The sequence below is a fragment of the Lissotriton vulgaris genome, chromosome 7, assembly GCF_964263255.1.
Source record: "Lissotriton vulgaris chromosome 7, aLisVul1.2, whole genome shotgun sequence".
Taxonomy (NCBI): Eukaryota; Metazoa; Chordata; class Amphibia; order Caudata; family Salamandridae; genus Lissotriton; species Lissotriton vulgaris.
Window position 1 is genome coordinate 234,840,375 of NC_141695.1, and position 23,653 is coordinate 234,864,027.

Genomic DNA, 23,653 nt, shown 5'->3' on the forward strand with positions numbered 1-23,653 from the left:
CTTACTTAGGGCCAGATTTCAAATTTGGCAATCGATAGGACCGCCAAACTTGCAGTGGAGGTGCGATGGAGGTGGTGGACTGCTGCACCAGTTGTCCGACCGCCGTATTACCAGTATGGCAGTTGGACAGCAATAGGATTGCTGAAACTGCTAGGGATCAACGATCTCTAGTGATGGAAGGCGGTCTGAGGGCCCCAATATGCTGAGGGTGCCTCTGCATCACCACTAAGCATATTATGAGTTTCCTCACATCCACCGTTGAGCACGCTCGTCTAATATAGCAGAGGAGCCGCCGCTAAGAACGTCGCCAACCAAAAATAAATGCGTGCGTGGCATTTTCTCGTGAACAACATGTTCAAACCACTATCTTAAAAAATATGATAAATTAAAAGGGAATATCAAAATGGAGACCAAATGTAATCCCTGTAAGAAAGTTTGGAAAGTTACACTATGATGATGAATTTAGGTCATAGAGGAGTGTGAATCCCGCAAAGTCACAGAACTAAAAAATGAACTGACTGCAGTTCATGACACCCACGTGACCATTACCGACTTTATATTTGGTCACAAATCTATTGTTTTCAGTTCAGCTGTTTTAAGGGTGTGGAATGCAGGGAGAATGGACCCAATTGAAGGCTACAGCAAAGCATGCTGTCTGTGCCTCTGCATAGTGCATGAGTGTATGGTGTTTTTTCAGCACTTAGAGGTGCACCTGTCCCTGCCTGGAAACAGTATGTATTTGGAGAAGGTGGTAGAGGTCATAAATGGCTGGTGGATGAGTCCGGGATGGAGGAATGTGGGGAGGGGCAGTAAGAAATAGAAATTTGTTTAGAGGAAAAAAGCGAGTGGGAAGAGAAGAAATAGGACATGAGGCTTTGACCTAGTCTGAAAGCGCGCAGGCGAGACAAGCATCAGGTAGAATAAGAGCCTTGTGGAAGACTATACAGGCTCAAAGACAAGAAGTTAAGCTGAAGTTAGTGGATATTGAAGAGGAAGGTTTGGGCATTTCAAGGGTGGGTGTTGTTTAGGGGAAGAGATAGTTATTCAACGTTAGCTCGCTGTTTGGGGTTTATTAGAGTGTGCAGCAAAGCCGAAGGTTTGTACAATGTAAGCCTGTCTGCTTCTCAAATTAAATTACCTTCTACTGCATTAGAAGTGAGACCATGGGGCAGTTCCTCTCTCACTAAGCCGGGGCAGATGTGCGGGTCCTGCCCTCTCCATGCAAGGAGTCTTGAGAGAGGCAAGGACATAGGTGCAGTGATGCTGCCATGGTTGCCTCATTAGATCTCTGAAGGTGCAAGCTTCGGTTTCTCGCTGTGAAATTGCCTTGGTACATAGAAGGTGCTGGAGACGGTAGGTTGGAAACCGCCGGATTAAAGGCTTGCTGAGAGCAAGCAGTGAGAGCCCTCCAAGGAAGAAACTGATTAAGAGGAAAAACGAACTGCAGGAGGACCAAGGAGAGAGAACGAAAAGTGAACTGGAAAGTTGGCCATGGCTAGCAGCAGACAGGCCTGGTATGCGTTAGGAAGCATGAGACAGACGTGGAAGGGAATAAGGGCTCAAAGACTAGAAGTTAAACTGCAGTTTGCAAATATTAAAGTGGAGGGGTGGATATTATAAGGGTAGGAAATATTTATGGGCGTGGGAAAAGCAGAGTTATTCAGAGTTAGTTCACTGATTAGGGCATGTTGGTGTGTGCAACACAAGCAAAGGTTTGTGCAATGTGAGCACATCGTGCTCCTCAGTAAAGGGACCTTTCACACTTTAAGAAGGGAGTCCCTGTCACTCGCCTATGAGATTTCATACAACCCACCAGGTGAAGCTGCCTGTAAAGGTGTCCTAAAATGATTTGAGTGAAGTTACCATTTGCTTCCAGCAGAGTTTGATAAATCTGAACTCAGAGTGGGTTAAGAATATGATTGTAGGCTCTGAAATATGGGCAAAGGTTCAGATGACTGAAAACCAATCAGTAACATGTCAAATGTGCGAAACCTACGACTATACTTTGAAGCATAAAGATGCATGGGTAAGATTTCTAGTCTTGAGTCAGAATTTCCTATCGTTTAAAGCTGTAAATCACTTTTGTAAGGTGTTTGGAAGCAGATTTCTGACTCTTCTGCGACTCATCAAAAGTTCAGGGATAGTTGTTTAACTGGCACATTTTCACTCGATCTGGTGGGCTGGTGAGAATGTTGGGGGCGGCGATGACACTAGTGTGTGAGCAATCAGGGGCTTTAGGTCCATGCAGAACCTGTGATTCAGGGGGTTCAAACCTACAGCCTATGAATGGACCTGTGAGATCTAGAAGCCTCAAGGCCCCTCAACAACTCCTGATGGGGGTTCCATCATTTTCTGTTACATCACTATGAGCAGAAGATGGGAGTTCAGGGTCTTGCAGCCAGAGCGGCAGGGTACCATCTATGTTACAGAGAGTCTCAAAGAAAGAGCTGTGTTCCATGTCTGCAAATGAGGAAAATATAAGAAAATGTAACAAATCCATTCCTTCTACTATTAAATGCAGTGTAGATCAGAAACAGAATCAAAAACCTGCCAAAAGTAATACAGTAACATAAGAGAGGAGAGCAGATGGGCACCTTTTTGGTCAGATGCCGCATTCCTGTCCTCCTCTGATTGATGCCCTTGGCCTGTTGCATCTATGATATACTTAACTAATAGAATAAAGTAATCGGAGTCTGAGAGATCATCAAACATTGTTTTTGACTTTTAATGTTAGAATTAAAGGAGCTGAGGTTTCCACCATGATCAGGTGGTAGGAACCATTCATCTCTCACCTTACAGAAGATAACTGGTGAGTACTTCCCACTTGGTATACTATGGCTCTGACCTTCACTAGCTCTAAGCGGCTATTTTAGCATTATTTTACCTATAATGAGGGTAGCATCCTGCCAAATGCCCATTTTTAGGTTTTGGTCTCGCTAGAGTTTAGAAGAATTACCTTGTAGTATTTTCCATCTTCAAAGCAGCCACACTCATCCATAGGCACACATTTGAGGCCATCGAAGAAGAATTCATCGTCACATTCGCAGCCTTCAGCGCAGGCGGTTGGGCAGGTAGAAGTGTCAGAGATTTGTGCGCAACTTGTGGTGCAGGCATCTGCGCAAATCTCATAGTGACCATTGGCTGGACACTCCAAGGCTGAAGGAAAGGAAAGACAGAGTCAATTTATCAAATCTTAAGACCCATTAGTAGTAGAAAAGATGTAGCATAAATATTATTCTTCCTAACCTATGCCCCTGCTATCACACAACATTACTCACCCCTACACTTATACTAGTATAAATTGAGCTTTCTCGACTCCTACCGCTTTACTGGTGCCTTTAAATAGTAAATGTAGCAGCAAAAATTAGGTGTGGCTCCTTATGTTTTGCCTCATTCCCCAGGTTCAATCTAGGCTTCCAAAAAGAAGGTATACTGCCACAGAGGCTGGATATTCCTTATAATTAATCCTCAGGCAGTTTCGTTCACAAAACAGGTTGTTCATTCTTGGGACGAAATTAGATTAGTTAAATTTGCCACAAACTAAGGTGATAGGAATTTCTCATACCATTGCATAAGGAAAATAAATCTCCATGGATCTTAGTTGTCCTCAGTTGTCAAAGACTACGTCCTCAGTTGTCACATTCATAGTTATTTGTGATTTCGTGTAGTATACCTTATTATTGGGATCCACACGTTTTCCATGATAGAACACAATTCTACATGTAGGCAGGCGACACATAGCTCTTCAATCTGGCACAACATTCCTCTTCTTAAGCTACAGATCTACCACAGAATTCAAATATCTTTTTTCTGCTGTGCCTTGGTGGATGTTGGTGATTATTCCTAGGTAAGACATGTATTGGAACTATCCGTTGGCCCTACTCCTAGGTAAGACATGTTTTGGAACTAGCCCTTGGCCCTACTCCTAGGTAAGACATGTTTTGGAACTAGCCAAAGGCCCTAACACAGTAATTTGTTTTTGTTAATTTGTAAACTATTTGTTAGTGTGATACTAGAAGCTCTGACTAAATGTGTTTAAAAAATATCCATTAACCTTACATAGTGCAAGGCTACTGGTTACCTAATGATAACTGATGTCTGTTGAACACATTGTGGTATCTACTCACACTCACAGTGTGCTTGTACTTGATAACACCTTGTGAAAAGGCAACCTGAAGTGAAATAAAATTCCTGTTGCTGTGAGTTTGCAGCAAGTATTCTGCAATTTGTGTTGGTTATCCCTGTCGTTAAGATGCTGTTGAGGTGGTTGTATGTAGCCCTTGCCTTAGAATGAACCTTCTTTTTTAAGCTCCATTCCTGTGTTTGCTAGTGCGTCTTCATCATTCAACTAACTACATGAGTCTGCGAGGAGAGTTAGTAATTGTAAGATTCGAGTAAGATCTTCTGGATAAAGTTGGGAAGAATTAAAAGGAAGGATTCGAAGTTAATCATGTTACAATGGGTTAACCTTAAGTTTTCAGCAGCTCGGGAGCCAGAGGAGATGGCCTTGTCTGTAGATTTGCTCTGAGAAAGGCTAAGTGACCAAGAGCCAGATGTATGTGGATGTGCTGGAGATGTAAAAAAATTAAAGCACTGAGGGGCAGATTTACAAGCACCTCACGCCACTTTTGCGCCGCCATTACGTCACTTCTGTGACGCTGTGGCGGCGTAAAGCAAGCGCCATGCTGCGGGGGATTTACTACGTGACACATCTAGGGAGCTACATCACGTTGTAAAGGCCTTCGCTATATGTAACCTGCGTCAGGTTTCATGTGGGCGTACCGCTGCAGGGTGGGCGTTCCTGCGCAGGTATGCCTTGGAAAAGTGCCTGAGTGAACTCTACAAGATTTCACTCAGTCACATTTTCGACCCCGCTGCGTCAAAACCTTGCGCCTGCTTGAAGCAGGCGTAAGGTGTGACGCACCATGTGGAAGATAGGCCGGGTTAGCACAGTGCTGGAGTTGCGTCGCGCCCATGACACAACTCAGGCACTGCTCCAACCTGAAGCCACCAGATGCAACACGCATCTGCCTATCCTTGCGCAATGGCATGCCGCATTGTAAATGCGGCGCATCCGTTGTGGCGCAACAATGGCATTGCATGTTGCACGTTTCTTAGCGCATCCCTACTGATTTCCAGGGATGCGCCAGGTAACGTAAATCTGCCTTTAAATATGTAGTCTTAGGAAACTGTTTGCTAACCTTCGGCACTGGCAGAGCCATGAATCCAGGTTTTTTGCCCACTCCTGCCCTGGGACCAAAACTTGTTGTTCTGCCTGGACCAGAGCTGGAGTTTGATAAATATGCAGATTCTGCCAACAGGTTTGGAATTTGTTGTCATGAGGGGGTCCTTACACCTGAAAATGTTGACAGGGGGGTCTCGGCATCCAAAAGTTTGAAGACCTCTGAGCTAGTGTGTGGTCACTCTGACTCTCACTCCTCCCCTTTCACATTAAGTTGACATGCTGGCTTCTATGGCTAGAAGCAATCTTTTGGACAATCTAAGGGACATGGACATATGTATTACTTTCACTTGGGCATCAGACATCACTTTGTTGTTGTCTGCTGTCTGTTCAGTTCTTGCCACTGAGAGGTGCCTACAGCACTGCACTGTACTCCTACTGGCTACCAGCACCGAGGGTTGACAAATGCACCCAGATCTGCATCTTCCAGCACACACTGATTTCACACGCAAACTCTAGAAATGCGAGTCACACTAAACTGGATGGGACTCTAGCAGCACTCACAGGATTGTCTAATTTGATAGAGATGCTACAACATTGCTCCCAGTTCGCATCAGTATCACACACGTGAGTGGAGTCAACACTTCCCGTTTCTTGATCTGTACTGTTGTGTGATTGATGTATCACACACAACATTTATATTTTTGCCGAGATCCACCCTGGGGTCAGATCAAGCCGCGTCTGTGATTAGGGGTGTCTGTGATTAGGGGTGCCAAAGTCTTGTGTCGGTCCCTATCGTTGGACCTCTTGCAGTTCTTAAGGGTGTTTCTTGCTTTGTTATGTCTATGCCCTAGCTGAGGTTTGTACTGTAGATTGGTAATAGCACCCCACAATTCCTAGTTGGTACAGTGGAAAAGTATGTGACTTTTGCTCATAAATTTACTTTAATGCACCCTTCCTCCGCACTTTGAATCTGTATGAAACTGCTTGAAATGGGAGAAAACGACTGATTCAATGTACAAACCCAAATGCAGAAACGTTTTAGAGCTATGATTAAGGATCCTGGCATTTGAGAGCAACTGAAGAACTTCAAGACAAAAACTTCTAACCTCGGCTTACTCTTGCCTATCAGATCCTCCATAAACAATGTTTACCTGTGGATTGTGTTTGGGCGATGTGATAGCTCGGAGGTCACTCAAATCTCTTGTCCCTCCCACCCAAATGACACCTGCTATGTACAGAATTGGAGGTCAAATAATGGGCAGAGTTTGCTTAATAGCTTACAGAGAATATTCTTTTAAAGGAGTAGAGACTGTATACAAACTCTATGCAGTAGCATTTTCAATTAGTTTACATACTCCTGTCTTGAAGTAATTCTAGAGTGATAATCATTCAAACTTGAAGTGACTTACGACAGAAAGAGCTGCTCCTCCATGTGCTGATGGTGATGCCTTCTGCCTGGCAGGCAGTCACATAGGCCTGGATGCTGTTGCACAGGATCTGACTGTCACCGTCCCCTGCACACAGGTCATAGACACAGTTGTCGAAGTAAGCCTTAGGGTTGATCTTGGAGTAGCAGGCCTTGAAGGGTCCATCGTCTGCAGTGAAGATACCGCACTGATCCGCTTTCTGGTAGTCTTTCTTCTTGTCCTCGTCACATGATGGACAAGGTGACCCAGCACCACCACAACCCTCCCCACAGGTGACTCCAGCCACAGGCACCTTCCAGCCACTGCCAAATGCAGTGGCATCATTAACCTTCTGCATGTCAGGGAGGAGGAATTCATCTGTCTTGTCTCCGTTATAGTTCCCACACAAACCACACATTGCACCCTTGTAGGTTGCTGGCACAATGACTGTGGCATGGTAGATCAGGTCATAACTCACTTGAAGTCCAAAGTCAGTCTTCACAAGGAAATTGACACCGTACTTAAGGGCTCTGACCTTCCCATGTTCCAGGTTGATAGGAAGGTTCTGGTACAAGCCATTTACCTGGGGAAGAAATGTTTCCCAACACGCATTAATTTCACAGAAAATATCATTTTGAATAAAATGTTTATTTTTTCAGAACACTTTTTTCATTTTTTTACTGCACAACACATTTGGGAGCATATTAGCAAGCTGAAGTATCGCCGCTTTTTTGGCGAATTGTGCCGAGAAAGCGGCGATACTTCCAGCGCCCTATTAACAAGGGCATGCTAACGCCTGCCTCAAGCCCACTTTGCATGTCAGCAAGAAACATCGCTAATGACATGCAAAGTGGGCTTTCCCACGTCCAACCACATGTAAAATGTGGTTGGAGTTGGGAACACCCTATTACCAAGGCAGGCGTTGGGAGAAGAAGACCTGTGATAAACTCGTTTATCGCAGGTCTCCCAACGCCTGCTCTGACCAGGTATTAAGGCATTGATAACATGGGGGTGTGGATCATAACGCTGAATCCACCTCCCCATATTATCAAGGCACACATTAGCGCATGAAAACTAGGTGACCTAGTTTTAGGACACCCCCGCGCCGCACGGCCACCAGCTGCTGCGTGTGCCTCCCTTTCCTTTGTGCCTCGCTGCCCGACTGCCGGCTCGCGACCACGCCCCCTCCTTCGAGCGGCGTGGTCCGTGATCGGCGCTCCTCTCCCTGTGCCCCTGGTTCACTGTGCAGAATTGTACTTGTGTTAATTGTTGTTTCCGCCGTATTGCCGTATTGCCTGTAGAATTGTATTTGTATTTGTGTTAATTGTTGTGTTCTCCGCCGTATTGCCTGTTTTTTCCCGCCTGTTGCCGCCCTCCGCCTTCCCTCCCCGCTCCCCGCTTCCCGCTTCCCGCCACCTCCGCTGACCCCGCCCCTTTTTTCCTTCTGTCCCTCCCCGCTCCCGCCTCCCAGCTGCTCCGCCCACCCGTGCACTTCGCCATATATTGCGACCGTGCGAAGCGCAGCAGTCACGCGCAGCGGGTGCACCGATTGTGCGCCGAAGGCGCGCCAAAGGTAAGCCCGTCTACGCCCGTCCGCGCCTGGACCGCGCCCAGTGCCAGGACCCCTGGCCCTCGAGGACCCCGACCGACCCACCTGACGTACACCGCCGCCACCCTCATCGCACTCAACACCGGCCGAGTCCCGGGATGCTGCAGAGCCACCCCACGACGCGTCCACGGACCCTTCAGCTGCAACACCTGCAAGTTCACCTGCATCCGGACCTGCCCGACACCAGCACCTGCCAAGCCGAACACCAGCAGCAACCACCTCAAGTGCATCCTGCTCAACACCCGCTCCGTCCACAGACACGCCATCGAACTCTGGAACCTACTAGACGCCACAGCCCCTGACGTTGCCTTCCTCACGGAGACCTGGATGAACGCCTCTTCAGCTCCCGACATCGCCATCGCCATCCCAGAAGGCTACAAGATCACCCGGAGGGACCGCAACGCCAACCAGGTGGGAGGAGGCATCGCCATCATCCACAAGAACACCATCCGCATCACGACCAGCACCGACAACACCCCACCCTCCGCCGAACACCTGCATTTCCAGATCCACACCGACCCGAAGACCACCCTCAGAGGCACCCTGATCTACCGACCTCCGGGACCACGCACTCAATTCAGCGAGGACATCGCCGACTTCGTCAGCCCAAACGCCCTCCCCTCCGCTGACTACATCCTCCTGGGGGACTTCAACTTCCACCTGGAGAACAACAACGACTGCAACACCAGCACCCTGCTCGACAACCTCGCCAACCTTGGACTCAAGCAGCTGGTGTCCACCCCCACCCACCTCGCCGGACACACACTCGACGCCATCTTCTCATCCAGCAAAGACATCGCCTTCAGCCACGCCACAGAACTCCACTGGACGGACCACAGATGCATCCACTTCACCTTCAGAAGAACGACGATCCACCACCACCAGCTACAGGTTGCCCGAAGAAGCTGGAACAAGATCACAGCCGACCAGCTCGCCGCTTCCCTGAGCCAGCACCCTCTGGCCAGCTCAGCGAACCCCAGCCAGGCCGCCGACAACCTCTCAAAGTGGATCAGCAAATGCGCAGACGAACTCGCCCCTCTGAGGATCCCGCCCAGCAGACCCGGCAATAAGAGAGCCCCATGGTTCACCGACGAACTCAAGAGCTCCAAGAAGAACTGCCGAGCCCTCGAGAAAGCCTGGAGAAAGGAACCCACGCCGGACAACAGGACCACCCTCAAGCTCGCCACCCTGAAACACCACCAATTGATCCGCACCGCCAAGAAAACGGCTTTCAAGAACAGACTGGACAACAACGCACACAACTGCAAGGAACTCTTCAACATCGTGAAAGAGCTCTCCAACCCCAACGCCGGAAACAACGACATCACCCCATCGCAAGACCTCTGCAACTCCCTCGCCTCCTACTTCCACAACAAGATCGCGGACATACACAACAGCTTCAGCACTCAACCGACGCACGCCACGACCGCAGCAACGCCACCCACCACCACCCTCCGCGCCTGGACCCCGGTCAACACCGAAGACACCGTCCACATGATGAACTCCATCCACTCCGGATCTCCGACCGACCCCTGCCCTCACCACGTCTTCAACAAAGCCGACGCTGTCATCGCACCCCAACTGCGGGACATCATCAACACCTCATTCGACACCGCCACCTTCCCCGAGAGCTGGAAGCACGCCGAACTCAGCGCTCTACTAAAGAAACCCACAGCAGACCCCACCGAACTCAAGAATTACCGCCCCATCTCTCTACTCCCGTTTCCAGCCAAAGTCATCGAAAAGACCGTCAACAAACAGCTGGCCGCCTTCCTCGAGACGAATGGATCCCTCGACCCATCGCAGTCCGGATTCCGTGCCAACCACAGCACCGAGACCGCCCTCATCGCCGCCACTGACGACATCCGAGCCCTGATGGACAACGGAGAAACAGCGGCCCTCATCCTCCTAGACCTCTCCGCGGCTTTCGACACGGTCTGCCACCACACCCTAGTGCAGCGCCTCAGCAACGTCGGAATCCAGGAGAAGGCACTGGAATGGATCGTCTCCTTCCTCGACGGAAGAACACAAAGAGTCCGCCTACCACCGTACAAGTCAGAGGCCACCGAAGTCATCTGCGGCGTCCCTCAAGGATCCTCGCTGAGCCCTACTCTCTTCAACATCTACATGAGCCCCCTTGCGGCCTTCGCACGCCAACACAACCTCAACATAATCTCCTACGCCGACGACACCCAGCTGATCCTCTCCCTGACCAACGACCCCGCCGCCGCCAGAGCCAACCTGCACAAAGGGATGAAAGAGGTAGCCGAGTGGATGACGACGAGCCGCCTGAAACTGAACTCAGATAAGACGGAGGTCCTCATCCTGGGCTCCTCGCCCTCCGAATGGGACGACTCCTGGTGGCCCCCCGCCCTGGGCACCGCACCCAAACCGACGGACCACGCACGCAACCTGGGTTTCATCCTGGACTCCTCCCTCTCCATGACCAGGCAAGTCAACGCCGTCTCCTCGTCGTGCTTCAACATCCTGCGCATGCTTCGGAAGATCTTCTGGTGGATCCCCACAGAGACCAGGAAGACCGTCACCCAGGCCCTCGTCACCAGCCGACTGGACTACGGCAACGCACTCTACGCCGGAACCACCGCCAAGATCCAGAAGAGACTCCAGCGCATCCAGAACGCCTCAGCCAGACTCATCCTCGACATCCCACGACACAGCCACATCTCCAGACACCTAAGAGACCTGCACTGGCTCCCGGTCAACAAGAGAATCACCTTCCGCCTCCTTACCCACGCACACAAAGCTCTCCACGATCAAGGCCCGAGCTACCTCAACAACCGCATCAACTTCTACGCTCCCAAACGCCACCTCCGATCTGCCAGCCACGCCCTCGCCGCCGTCCCACGCATCCGCAGAGCCACTACAGGAGGAAGGTCCTTCTCCTACCTGGCTGCCAAGACCTGGAACTCCCTCCCGGCCGACCTGCGCCTGACCCAAGACCACCTCTCCTTCAGGAAGAAGCTCAAGACCTGGCTGTTCGAGCAGTAGCGGCACCCCTCCCCCCCCCCCAAGCGCCTTGAGACCCTACGGGTAGGTAGTGCGCTCTATAAATGTCTTTGATTGATTGATTGATTGATGGTTTGTTTTCATGAGCTAATGTTCTATATCGCCGACTATCGCCGGATTTAATTTCGCATACGTGTTGTGAATAGATAATTACGCGCTAACACGGCGAAAAAATCCAGCGATAGCTGGTGATATGGAAATGTGCGATGTGTGTTATATAAAGCACATCTAGATAATATGCCCCTCCGTTTTTTCTACCACTATTACAACGAAGGCTGACTTGCAGAGGAGGAATATGTTCTCACCATCATTTGACCACACACTTTTCCTAACAATCAAGCACTGTAATGAAAAGTAGAAAATCCATGAGTTAAATGTAAATGTGTGTGTCTTGTAAAGCGCACTGCTTCCCGGAGGCGTCCTGGCGCTATAGACCGCTGGGGAACCCGTCCTGGCTTTCCCTGTGAGTTGTTCCCTCCTGGGTAACTCCAAGGTGAAACCAGGCATCCCTGGCATTTGTGGGGGCCGTTGTGGAGATGAGGCAAGTTAATGCCCAGAGTTGCCGAGTGTTATCCCTGGTTAGAGTCGGCACCAAGGCGAGAATTATTGAGTCCACTGATCCTGGTTCACGACCCTGCCACGTCAGGGATTGAACCCTGGCCCCAGGCCATCCTCTGCTTCCGGGTCCGCCGCCTCTAACCAGTGAGCCACACCACTCCACGCTACTCATCAGTCATATCACCACACATCTACAGTCTACTGCCTGTATAATGGCCACCTAAACCCAGACCCATGACTACTGAAGCTTTCAGAGTCCCCAATGGAGCACTCTAAATATAAGTAGATCACAACATCTAGCCTGCCCCAGTTAACTCCATCAGAGGGGAAAACACCTAGGGTTTAATATCACAATATTGCAAACCATGCTTGAGAAGAAGCAAGCAGGGCTGAAGTTAGTGAACAAGTCTTAAAGTACAAATGACCCATGCACAGGGGCTCATTCACAAAGGTTAATTTTACTATTGTGGACGTTTACTATTTTTTTTCTTATTCACACACTATGAGTTTAATTTTACTAATAGTGATTTGATGACTGTAAAGACTCCCCACTCCTGACTCTGCACATAAAAAGGTAGGCCTGGCCTATGTTTTCATGCCTGGAGTTCTCCGCTCCGACTGCAGAGACTCCTCAGTTGTAAAATTACTATCAGTAAAATTAAACTCATAGTTTGTGAATAACAAAAAAATTATAAACTTACACAAAAATGAATCAGGCCAGGTATTTCTTATTTTATCTTCCTTGGGAAGAATGATAGATAAATGTTCTTTGGTGGTCATTTTATTTACTGTGGATGACAAAAAGTCTCCTACTCGGGTGGTCCTAAGGTTGGCTCACCACCAAAAGCCTTCTGGTGTATGCAGCGAGCAAAGTAGAATCTCACAGTTTGGGGAAAATAGACACAGTGACTCCCGGAAAAAAATGATAAAATGAGTTTGATTTAATAAATTAATGACTTCCCTATCACTGTGTCAAGAGAGGAAAAGGTTGGGTAGGAGAAGGGATACAGACCTGGTACAGTCATACCTAGTTATCTTTAAATGTCATTATAGTTCAGCCATGTGTTAATAGTCTTCCTGAAAATACTGTGAGCAGTCACATATTTAAATTGAGTGCCGGGTTAGCCTGCCCCCACCAATCTTGAAACTACTCTCAGCACGACAGCAGCTCCAGGATTGGTTGTATTGTTTTCCACTGAGCAGGAAAGAAGTCCTTCCCTTTCCTGCTTGTGGACGCTGATCGGGTAGAGTGTTGTGTACCTATGGGAGCAGTATGTTGTGAGTTTTGGGCCGAAGCGCCCCACCATCATTTTATAGTGGTAGTCATCACTCAGAGTGACCTCCCTCCTACTTTAGACCAAAGGAAGTTATATGCCACTGACCAAGCGGTAGGCAAGAGCTCATTGTTTGTAAATTTAACTTGTAGGAATAGCAGGCCTAATTGATTTTTAGGACGGAAAGTAATAAATAATGGTGAGTCTCAAAACAGTGCGAATGCAGAGAATAAAAGTAAGACTCAAGGGGTCTGTTTTAGTTCTTGCTTACCTTGATCAAGCCTGTTTTATCCTTCTCCAGAATGAGGGTATAACCGTAAACTTCCACTGCCACCAGCTTCGTGGTGGCCACTCTCCCATTACCCCATTTTTCATTCTCCACGCTGACGGCAAAGGGCGTCAAAGTGCTATTGTCAGCTGAGCAGGTTTTGGCCATGGTGTATGTGCAGGTGCCTTGGAAGTCAAAGTTGACTCCATCAAATGACCGATAGTGAGGGTCACCAGAGGCACAACACATGGCCGAGCCAACCGGCTCACACTTCTGGATACCGTCCACTACCTTGCACTCCTCGTGGGGGCCACATGTGAAGGCCTTGCACTCAACAATTCCACCATCATTGCAGGTGCATTGCTGACTGCATTGGTCATTGGAAAGGAAGGTCTCTCCAGACTTGTAGTAAATACCATTGTAGGAACAGCCACAATCAGAGATCTGAATGCATTGATCACCATTGAGCAGGAAGCCCTCATCACAGGCGCACCCTTCTTTGCAAGTGGGCGTGCAACCATCAGGAGTGGACAAGCCATGACACGTGGCGGCGCAGTCACTGGTGCACACTTCGTAGTGGCTGTTTTCAGGACAGGTGGGGCCTGCAAGATGAAGGCAGACTTGTTTCATACAAAACATAACAAATAATAAGTAATAAACATTATATAAACACAGTATTTAGAATGGTAAACATTTAAGTCAGGATAGTACTTTAATTGTCATATAAAGGGTAGGGGAGTGTACAGAATACGTTTAATTATAGCTAAATGGTATGGGATATTTAGAATTAAATATTGGGCCCCATATGTCAGCATCGTCAGCATGTTGGTTGAAAAGGAATGATTGGTTGAAAAGGATCATTTGGAGAAGTCTACTGGGATATTGGAATATTTAATGTTAGTAAAGCAGGCAAGAGGTATTCTGTAATAGATTACGATGCCAATTTATGATTATTCTATCTAGAATTAAGTTAATTATAATTTAAAAAGAAAGTGATAATTTTCGAAAACAAGTGTCAGCTGAATTTTCAATGGACGCATCAATTAACAAATAATATTGAATTATGAATTAAACTGCCTGGATGGCTAAATGGACATAAAGTGGAAATAGATAAATTTAGATTACTGATTCTCTAAAATTGACTCTATTGATTCTCTTACACATATAAGCACAATCAAGGGTCCCTTGTGTACTATTTAATATAGTCTCATTAGCCACATTGAATCAACTGGGGCTGATTCAGATCTGCTACTAAGGCCACCTGATAGATGATTTTCCCAAACTAAAGGCTAGATTGAACCATGACATACACTATTGTAGCATGGAGGTTCGGGCTGATGAACAGGAGTGTTCTGCAGAGCACTTTTATTTGCACGAGCCACCACTGCAGATGCCTGGGTTACTGGTGGCAGCCTGGAAACTGGAACCAGAGGTTTTCACTGAATTTGCTGAAATGAGTTTAGCACTCAAAGACTCTGGCGGGCTATCTCAGTGATGTCTACACAGAGTCTCAAGATAAGTCAATAGACTCTTCCACTTAGCCAGATTCAGTTACCCTTGCGGCCCCAGCACATGTTATATACACTTGTACCGTGCATAGATACTCCGAGGAGTGTCCCGGCGCGAGCCTGAAAAGGGTCCGAATCAAAGACAGATAAAAAAACTAGAACAGAAAAGTTTTCAACTTTTTCTTTAAAGATCAAAGGGTCTTTAATGCCCCTCAAAGCCAATGGCAGAGCATTCCATGCCTGCACCGCCAGCCGGGCAAAAGAGCTCCCACTGAGCCTTTGGCACTTGAATCGAGAAATCTGCGCCAACATTTGAGAGGACTAACGCAGCAGTCTTGCCGGAGTATAGAAAGCCAACCTATTCTGTAGATAAATGGGATCCAGCCCATAGAGGGCTTTGTGAGCAATGGATAAAATGTTTAATTTTATCCGAGCATTTGCCGGGAGCCAATGCAGAGATCGCTGATGAGAACACACATTGCATCTGCTGGAAAGACCTAGCAAGAGTCGGGTGGCTGAAGTTTTAATCATCTGCAATTTATCCAACAGCTAGCCCGGAATGCCAGCGTACAATGCATTAGAATAGTCAAGGCTTGAGAGAATTAGAGCATGAACCACTGTCTCTTTCGCAGCCTTAGGCAGAAGAGGAAGAAACTTCCTCAAAGACTTGAGGATGCTGCAGCAAGAGCTCGCCAACTTCTTGACCTGCGAGAAGACCAGGTTCTCACTGAACCAGACCCCGAGATTCTTAACGAAATCACCCTTAAAGCTGGGAAGAGGGGGACCAGGGGGGCATAACTTCTCTCTGAAGCCATCAGGGAATGCGCCATACAAAAGGATCTCTGAATTCTCCTCATTGCATTTGAGCTGTGCCTGAGCAAGCCACTGAAAGACCGAGGATAGGCAGTGTTGGGCAGGGACCCCGAATCCTCATCCCGTCCCCAGGAAAACAGCAACTGGGTGTCATCAGCATAGGCCATCACCTTAGCCCCTAATGCTTCCGCAAGATAGAACAGCAGAGTAACATAGATGTTAAAGAGAAGGGGCCTAAGGAATGACCCCTGTGGCACACCAGTGGCCACCGCTTGTGGAGCAGAGGTCCACGGTGATAGCCAAACCTGCTGAGAGCAGCCCTTCAGGAAAGACCTAATCCAGCCCCACATGGAACCAGAAACTCCAATCTCCCGGAGGCGATCCAGAAGCAGGGCATGGGGCACAAAATCAAAGGCCGCTGAGAGGTCCAGCATAACCAAGGCTGCCATCCTGCCGGCATCAAGGGACTCTCAGATTGCCACAGACACCTCCAGTAAAGCAGACTCTGGGCTGTAAGCCACCCGGAACCCTGAATGCGCCAGATGGGGCGGGCCAGAGGCCTCAACGTACTCCGTGAGTTGGTTGGTACCCACCATTTCACAGACCTTGGCCAGGCTGGCGAGCAATGAGATAGGGCGGTAATTTCCAGGAGTAAATGGGTCCAGGGATGGTTTTTTGAGGAGGGGAAGACATTTTTCCTGCTTCCAAGACATTGGAACGAGGGCCTCAAGCAACAACACATTAATGATCCGATTGACCTCCGGATTAATACAATCTGCGACGGAGGCCAAGAGTCTGGCCGCACAGGGATCTGTAGAGGAACCTGATTTCAGAGCCTTCAAAATTTTGAGGGAGGTAGGTAAATCTACAGGCGAGAAAGAAGAAAAATTGTGTAAAGGATCAGCTGATGGCAAAACAGAGATACAAGACCCAGATGTTAAAGCCACGTAGCTAGAATAGCGCAAATTTTGTCCTGAAAAAACCTGGCCAGGTTATTACACCAGTCCTCCGTAACAGGAGAGGAACGTGCCATGGCCAACGGGGACATAAAGGTTTTCACAATTGAAAAGATTTCTTTAGAATTGTTATTAGCCTGGTCGATGCGCGATGTAAAATATTGGCTTTTAGCTTCCGCGATAGCAGCGTAATAGCTTTTTTGTTTGACTCTCAGCGTATGCTTCACCAGAGGGCAGTAACAGCTGGAACGCCAGGCCCTCTCCAGAACTTTGCACTCATGTTTCAGGTAGGAACCAAGGTTTAGATGGAGATTCCCTGGCCAGTTTAGGTAGGCAAAGCCACGATAGAGAGGACACTGAGTCTGCAATCCAGTTCGTAAACCTGGCCACACTCCCTATAAAATCTTGCTGACGTGGGGGCCTACGGGTGGCCAAAGAAATCTTAAATTGCTCTGGATCAATTTTACTGAACGTCGGAGGATGAGTGGAGCGAAAGGGCTGAACTGGCCAAGTGATCTCCCAAGAAAAACAGATGAGGAAGTGGTCTGACCAGGAGATCGGGGAGGGTTTGTCCACTACCACAGGGAAGTTGGAACAGATGGGGTTTAAGATGTGGCCACCCTGATAAGTGGGATGGGAGATCCATTGGGAATGGTGAGCAAGCTGGAGGGAATCAAGTAAATCCACTGACCCTTTTGTATCTTGTTGATCAAGATGTAGATTCACATAGCCTAAAACCAAAAAGTGGGAAAAAAGCAGTGAGCGCTCAGCTATGGCGTCCCCTCAGGATTTAGGAAAAGCACTAGCCGGGCCAGGGGGGCAATAGAGAAGAGAGCCGCCCAGTTTAAAATGATCCGAGAAGTGAATTTAAAATCCAGAACCTCACACCCGTCCCATGAACTAGGAACTTCGCTGTGAAATATCCAATTCTCCCTGTATAGGATAGCTATGCCACCTACTCTACCAACCGGGCGATCCACCCTACAAAGTTTAAAGCCAGCAGGGGTGGTCAGCGCAACAATGGGGTTGGAACCGGCATCAAGCCAGGTCTCCGTAACAAACAACAGATCCAGAGAGTTGTCTGCAATCAGTTCAAAAACCTTGGCACGGTGTTTCCGCACTGATCTGGTGTTTATCAGGGCAGCTTTGACGCGCAGCCCTCTCTGGAAATTGGTTTGAGAGTTCAGCGACAAGAGCTCTGGACTGGGAGCAAAACCACAGGCAGCACAGAGAAAGTCCGCTCTAAAAGGTAGGAGACTGCACCATAAGAGGGGCAAGGAGGAGGCCGAAGCGATTTAAGATACTCACCCGAAAGCTGGTAGTGAGCCCTATCAGTGGGCGTGCATCGGCAGCATAACTGGCCCTGGCCGCTGACTTGGCACAGACGGGCTTGTCTTAGGCGCGCCCTATGCGCGCTTCTGCTGCGGGTCCTACCACAGCCCATTAAATAGGGTTTAATGTGGGCATGTGCAGCGTGCGCAGCGTGCGACAGCTAAAGCGCTGCTCACGAATGACACACGGCACAGTCAAGATGGCGGCTAAGCCCTATATGCCGGTAGCATGAAAGGCAGTGAATCAAAGAGTTTAACACACTATGTGATGGAAAGCAGCAAGCACTTTTAAAAACAAGAGTTTAACACACTCCAAAAGATGAAAATCAAAGTGAGTAACACCTTTAAAATTCCCCAATTTAAATGAAAAAATCCCCCAGAAGCATGTCAGCACAACCAAATTAATAAAAACGATATCTGAATTAAAATCGGTAAGGAGAGACCTTGTCAGGCCCACTCATTAGGGACCGATAAAAGGTAAGGAGTGTGGATTGATCCTTGTCAGGCCCACACATTAGGGACAGATAAAAGGTAAGGAGTGTGGATTGATCCTTGTCAGGCCCACTCATTAGGGACCGATAAAAGGTAAGGAGTGTGGATTGATCCTTGTCAGGCCCACACATTAGGGACAGATAAAAGGTAAGGAGTGTGGATTGATCCTTGTCAGGCCCACACATTAGGGACCGATAAAAGGTAAGGAGTGTGGATTGATCCTTGTCAGGCCCACACATTAGGGACCGATAAAAGGTAAGGAGTGTGGATTGATCCTTGTCAGGCCCACACATTAGGGACAGATAAAAGGTAAGGAGTGTGGATTGATCCTTGTCAGGCCCACACATTAGGGACAGATAAAAGGTAAGGAGTGTGGATTGTTCCTTGTCAGGCCCACACATTAGGGACAGATAAAAGGTAAGGAGTGTGGATTGATCCATTTTGCCTAGTAGTCTCTTCTATCGGGATAGCCCAAATAATAGTTATCAGTGCTGGTTAGAGGTTTCGGTGTTATGCACCAGCCCTCGAAGCAAGAAGAAACTTCAGGAGTCCAGGTGAGACCTGCACAGGCAGCAAGGTAAGAAAAAAACAGCTTTTAAAAGCTGTGCGCGTATGGTAGAGAGTGTGTGTCTGGCGATGGAGCGTGTGTATGTGTGTGTGTATGATCCTGTAAGGGAAGGTGACACTCAGCGAAGGAGTGAGTGAGAATAGATGATAGGAAGAGTGAGTAGCAGTGGGAATGAACGAAAGATGAAAATCAAAGTGAGTAACACCTTTAAAATTCCCCAATTTAAATGAAAAAATCCCCCAGAAGCATGTCAGCACAACCAAATTAATAAAAACGATATCTGAATTAAAATCGGTAAGGAGAGACCTTGTCAGGCCCACTCATTAGGGACCGATAAAAGGTAAGGAGTGTGGATTGATCCTTGTCAGGCCCACACATTAGGGACAGATAAAAGGTAAGGAGTGTGGATTGATCCTTGTCAGGCCCACTCATTAGGGACCGATAAAAGGTAAGGAGTGTGGATTGATCCTTGTCAGGCCCACACATTAGGGACAGATAAAAGGTAAGGAGTGTGGATTGATCCTTGTCAGGCCCACACATTAGGGACAGATAAAAGGTAAGGAGTGTGGATTGATCCTTGTCAGGCCCACACATTAAGGACCGATAAAAGGTAAGGAGTGTGGATTGATCCTTGTCAGGCCCACACATTAGGGACCGATAAAAGGTAAGGAGTGTGGATTGATCCTTGTCAGGCCCACACATTAGGGACAGATAAAAGGTAAGGAGTGTGGATTGATCCTTGTCAGGCCCACACATTAGGGACAGATAAAAGGTAAGGAGTGTGGATTGATCCTTGTCAGGCCCACACATTAGGGACAGATAAAAGGTAAGGAGTGTGGATTGATCCATTTTGCCTAGTAGTCTCTTCTATCGGGATAGCCCAAATAATAGTTATCAGTGCTGGTTAGAGGTTTCGGTGTTATGCACCAGCCCTCGAAGCAAGAAGAAACTTCAGGAGTCCAGGTGAGACCTGCACAGGCAGCAAGGTAAGAAAAAAACAGCTTTTAAAAGCTGTGCGCGTATGGTAGAGAGTGTGTGTCTGGCGATGGAGCGTGTGTATGTGTGTGTGTATGATCCTGTAAGGGAAGGTGACACTCAGCGAAGGAGTGAGTGAGAATAGATGATAGGAAGAGTGAGTAGCAGTGGGAATGAACGAAAGTAAGAGAGAATTAGAGTGAGTGTGACTATAAAGGTGTGTGAGCCTGAGTCAGAACTTGAGTGAGTTAGAGAATGAGTGTAAAAATGAATAAGAGTGAGAATCAATGGACTAAACAAGTGAGAGTGAGTGAGACTAAGTGAGTCTGAGTCAGAGTGAGATTGAGCGAGTCAGAATGACAAAGAATGGCTGGGAATGAGTAACACTGAGTGAGTCAGAGTGATATTGAGTGAATCGGAGTGAGTGAAACTGACTAAGAATGAGTAGGACCGAGTGAGTCTGCATAAGAATGTGGGAGAATAAGTAGGTCAGAGTGAGGTCAATTGAAGCTGAGTGAGACTAAGTGATAATGAATGAGTCACAATGAGGCTAAGAGAATTAGAATGAGTGAACATGAGTAGGACTGCGTGAGACTGAGTGAGTCAGATTGAGTGAATCAGAATGAGTGGAATTGAGTGAGAGTAAGTAAGAATGAGTGAGACTGAGTGGGTCAGGATGCGAATGAGTGACAATGCATGAGTCAGTAAGACTCAGTGAGGCAAAGTAAGTAAAAGTGAGTGCAAGTGCGAATGAGAGTAAATAAAATGAGAGAGAGAGAAAGACTAAGTGCAAGCAAGTGGGATCAAATCCCCTGAAAGTCAGGGTCGCTCACAGGAGTTCGAAGCCAAGGATTACACGTCATCTCTTTTGAAGGTCACCGAGCGCCACTGCTAAAGAAGCCATGCTCCTTGGTCCTGCCCAGAGGAACTGTTGCTGGAGTGTCCAAAGAGCATTCCAAGCATTTGCAACATGTTCCTGTGATACACAGTTTTGAAGATATATGGTTTAATACCTTTGGTTGATCCTAAACCAGTTCTTTCTCTAGTTATGGATAGGAGTTACCACACCCAGTCATTAGGGCCCCTAAAGAGCAGAGTCCTTTCCTGCACCAGTTGCTCGCAGAACATGTTGTCTTAAAACTGGTCAGCCTGAACTATGTCTGGTTTTACTCTTCTTCAGACCACTGGAGCCCTGTGTTTCCAGTAACTGAACACTGGGAGCGCTGTCATGGAACCCTTTTCGCTTGGTCAGACGTCTTCGTTTTGCCGGTTGGAATCCCAGTTCACTTTGGATGTTGGATTTTAGAGAGGAACCCAACTACCAGAGTTACTGCCCAGTAGCCGCTCGCTGCTTTAAGTCCCATAAACAAGGCATCGCAGGAGGTCTGCACACTAAATACAAAGGGTCCGTGTTGAGCCTAAGCTAGGGAGGTATCAAGTGGATGTCTGGGCTCTGAATAGTAGCCATGGGTGACAGAGGAGAAGTAATAATAAAAATGAATTACAAGAAGCACCTTGATTTAAAAAAAAGGTGAAATGGAAACAAGTGTGGCACAAAGCAACCAATACATGAGATGATGAAGCATTAAAGAGGTTCACAAGTTTGAGTTGAAGAACCACCTTAGCGGAAGTAAAAGAAACCCGTCCAAGCCAGATCTCAAAAGTATTCCCACTCTTAAATAACACTTTAGTGTGCAAATACCACGCTTGGTATTAGGATCAAAGACAGAATTTCCTATGCAGGTCTGTTCACTAGAATGGGCTAGGACAGTTCCTTTGTAGGGAAGGGCATATGAGCAAGTAACCTTTCTGGGAGACCAAAAGAGGCTTGACACCCACAAAACTGGTAACCCTTAAGACAAGAGCTTCCTTTCCAAAGGGAACATAATGGATACCGAGCAAAACAAGTAAAACAGTTCAAACGCACTCATGTATTACATTTGCATGCAGAAATATAGAATTGGAATAGAAAATGGTTCTGTATGTGAGTATTCCTAGGAAACTTAGGCAGTCTGAACTTCCCACGAGTTATCTGGCCATTCTATTTGTATTTCAAGAAAATCAGAAATCTGCACAAAACAGAAGAATGATTTCAGATTAGTAAAAGTCCATGACCCCTTATTAGCGAGGAGACTCAAACCCTGTGCTGTGTGAATGGTACTCACTGCAAAAGCTATCCGACCGCCAGGCATCGATTCTGCCTCCCGCCTCCTGGCAGGCTTCGGCATAGCTGGCCACGGCCTGGCACGTGATCACCTCCTTCCCTTCATAGACACAGAAGTCATAAACACAGTCTGTGAAGTATCCTTCTGCATCCACCTTCCCGATGCAGTCTCGGAAAGGTCCACTGGGGTCTACGATGATCTCACACGCCAACTTCTTCTCTCTCTGCTCTTTCTTCTTGTCTGACAAGTCATCGCAGCCTTTAGGTGGGTTCTCGGTGCAGTCTGAGGTGTTACCAACCTTCCAGCTTTGGCCGAAGGTATTTGAGTTGTCGGCCACCTCGCCGTTCTTCATGGTCAGCTCGTCTTTCCCGTTGCCGTTGAAGTCTCCACAAAGCCCACACAAAGCGCCTGCATATGTCCCTGGCACGGTGACCGCGACACGGGAATCCCAGTTGAATGTCACTCTCAGTCCAAAGTTGGTCTGCACCACCGCACTCCATCCAGACTTGAAGATGGAGAGCTTGCCGTTGTTAATGCTGTAGGGCAGCGTGATGCGCAACCCATTCACCTGCGTACAGTCAAACATTCAAAAGAGCAAAGTTAGTAAGGTCGTGATGAGACATATCGATTATTGTAGCACCTGAAAGCTACCATGCCTGCATTCCTGATTGGTAAAGATTTTTAACACCAATATCAAATTACCTGGATTATAATTGGTCGAATGTCAGCCCCACAAATGGGATTTGGAAATATGGGAATTCTGAAACACAGTCTACCTAGAGCTTTGTGTGGACCAGCCAGACAGATGCTACCTGCAGAGGTAGGAGGAACACCTACTGTACAACAGTTGTGGGCATACACATGGCCCTACACCTGGAACCACCTGCAAACGTGCCCCTTTCAGGAGTGGATGAGGTGGATCTCCGCGGGGAGACTGAGGAAGCGGTCCCTCACCTAGGAACATATTTCCCCAATGGAGAACCATAAGAGAATATGTGTTGGTGCACATTTGCTCAAGATTACTAAATACAGAATTTTCCTTAGGTGGAGTTTTTTTTGGTTGTAAAGTGTACACGTGATTACTATTGGATAACTACAACTGTCTAAGTTAGATGGAATTCTTTAAGAACGCCATGGAAGTCGGAATTCGTTTTCCAACATAACAGCAATCCGAACGAGCAGATTCAAAGCATTTGTTCTACATGCTAAAAAGAATGAGAAGGGAGCGAGACACCGACTCTCTCGTTGTTTCAAGTTCCAATCAGGCAGGCCTCTCTGGGGGAAAACTTGGGGCAAAAAAAAACGGCCAAATACCCTTATATGGTGTGAGCTGGGATTACAATTATAACACCACCTTGACTCCTGCTACCCCTATCCTCAGTATTATCTCAAGATTCAAAAGTCCTTAGTGCCTAAGGAGCAAGGGCAAATTTACTTTTGTTCACCACCCTCTGGCACCCCAAGAACAAGCACAACACTTCCTGTGATGACTTAGGAGAATTGAACTCATTTCTGTAA

At 47.6% G+C, this 23,653-nt stretch overlaps 1 protein-coding gene across 1 annotated transcript in view; it reads right to left on the bottom strand.

Moving 5' to 3' along the window:
* The window catches only part of LOC147701273 (IgGFc-binding protein-like), a 221,247-nt gene that overhangs the window by 140,470 nt on the left and 57,124 nt on the right, over positions 1-23,653 (bottom strand). The window contains exons 6-9 of the mRNA XM_086930002.1: positions 22,136-22,703; positions 13,331-13,929; positions 6,595-7,174; positions 2,957-3,156 (exon numbers count right to left, since the gene is read on the bottom strand). Of these exons, the coding sequence (XP_086786128.1) occupies positions 2,957-3,156; positions 6,595-7,174; positions 13,331-13,929; positions 22,136-22,703 (1,947 nt within the window). The remainder of the gene's footprint in view (positions 1-2,956; positions 3,157-6,594; positions 7,175-13,330; positions 13,930-22,135; positions 22,704-23,653) is intronic.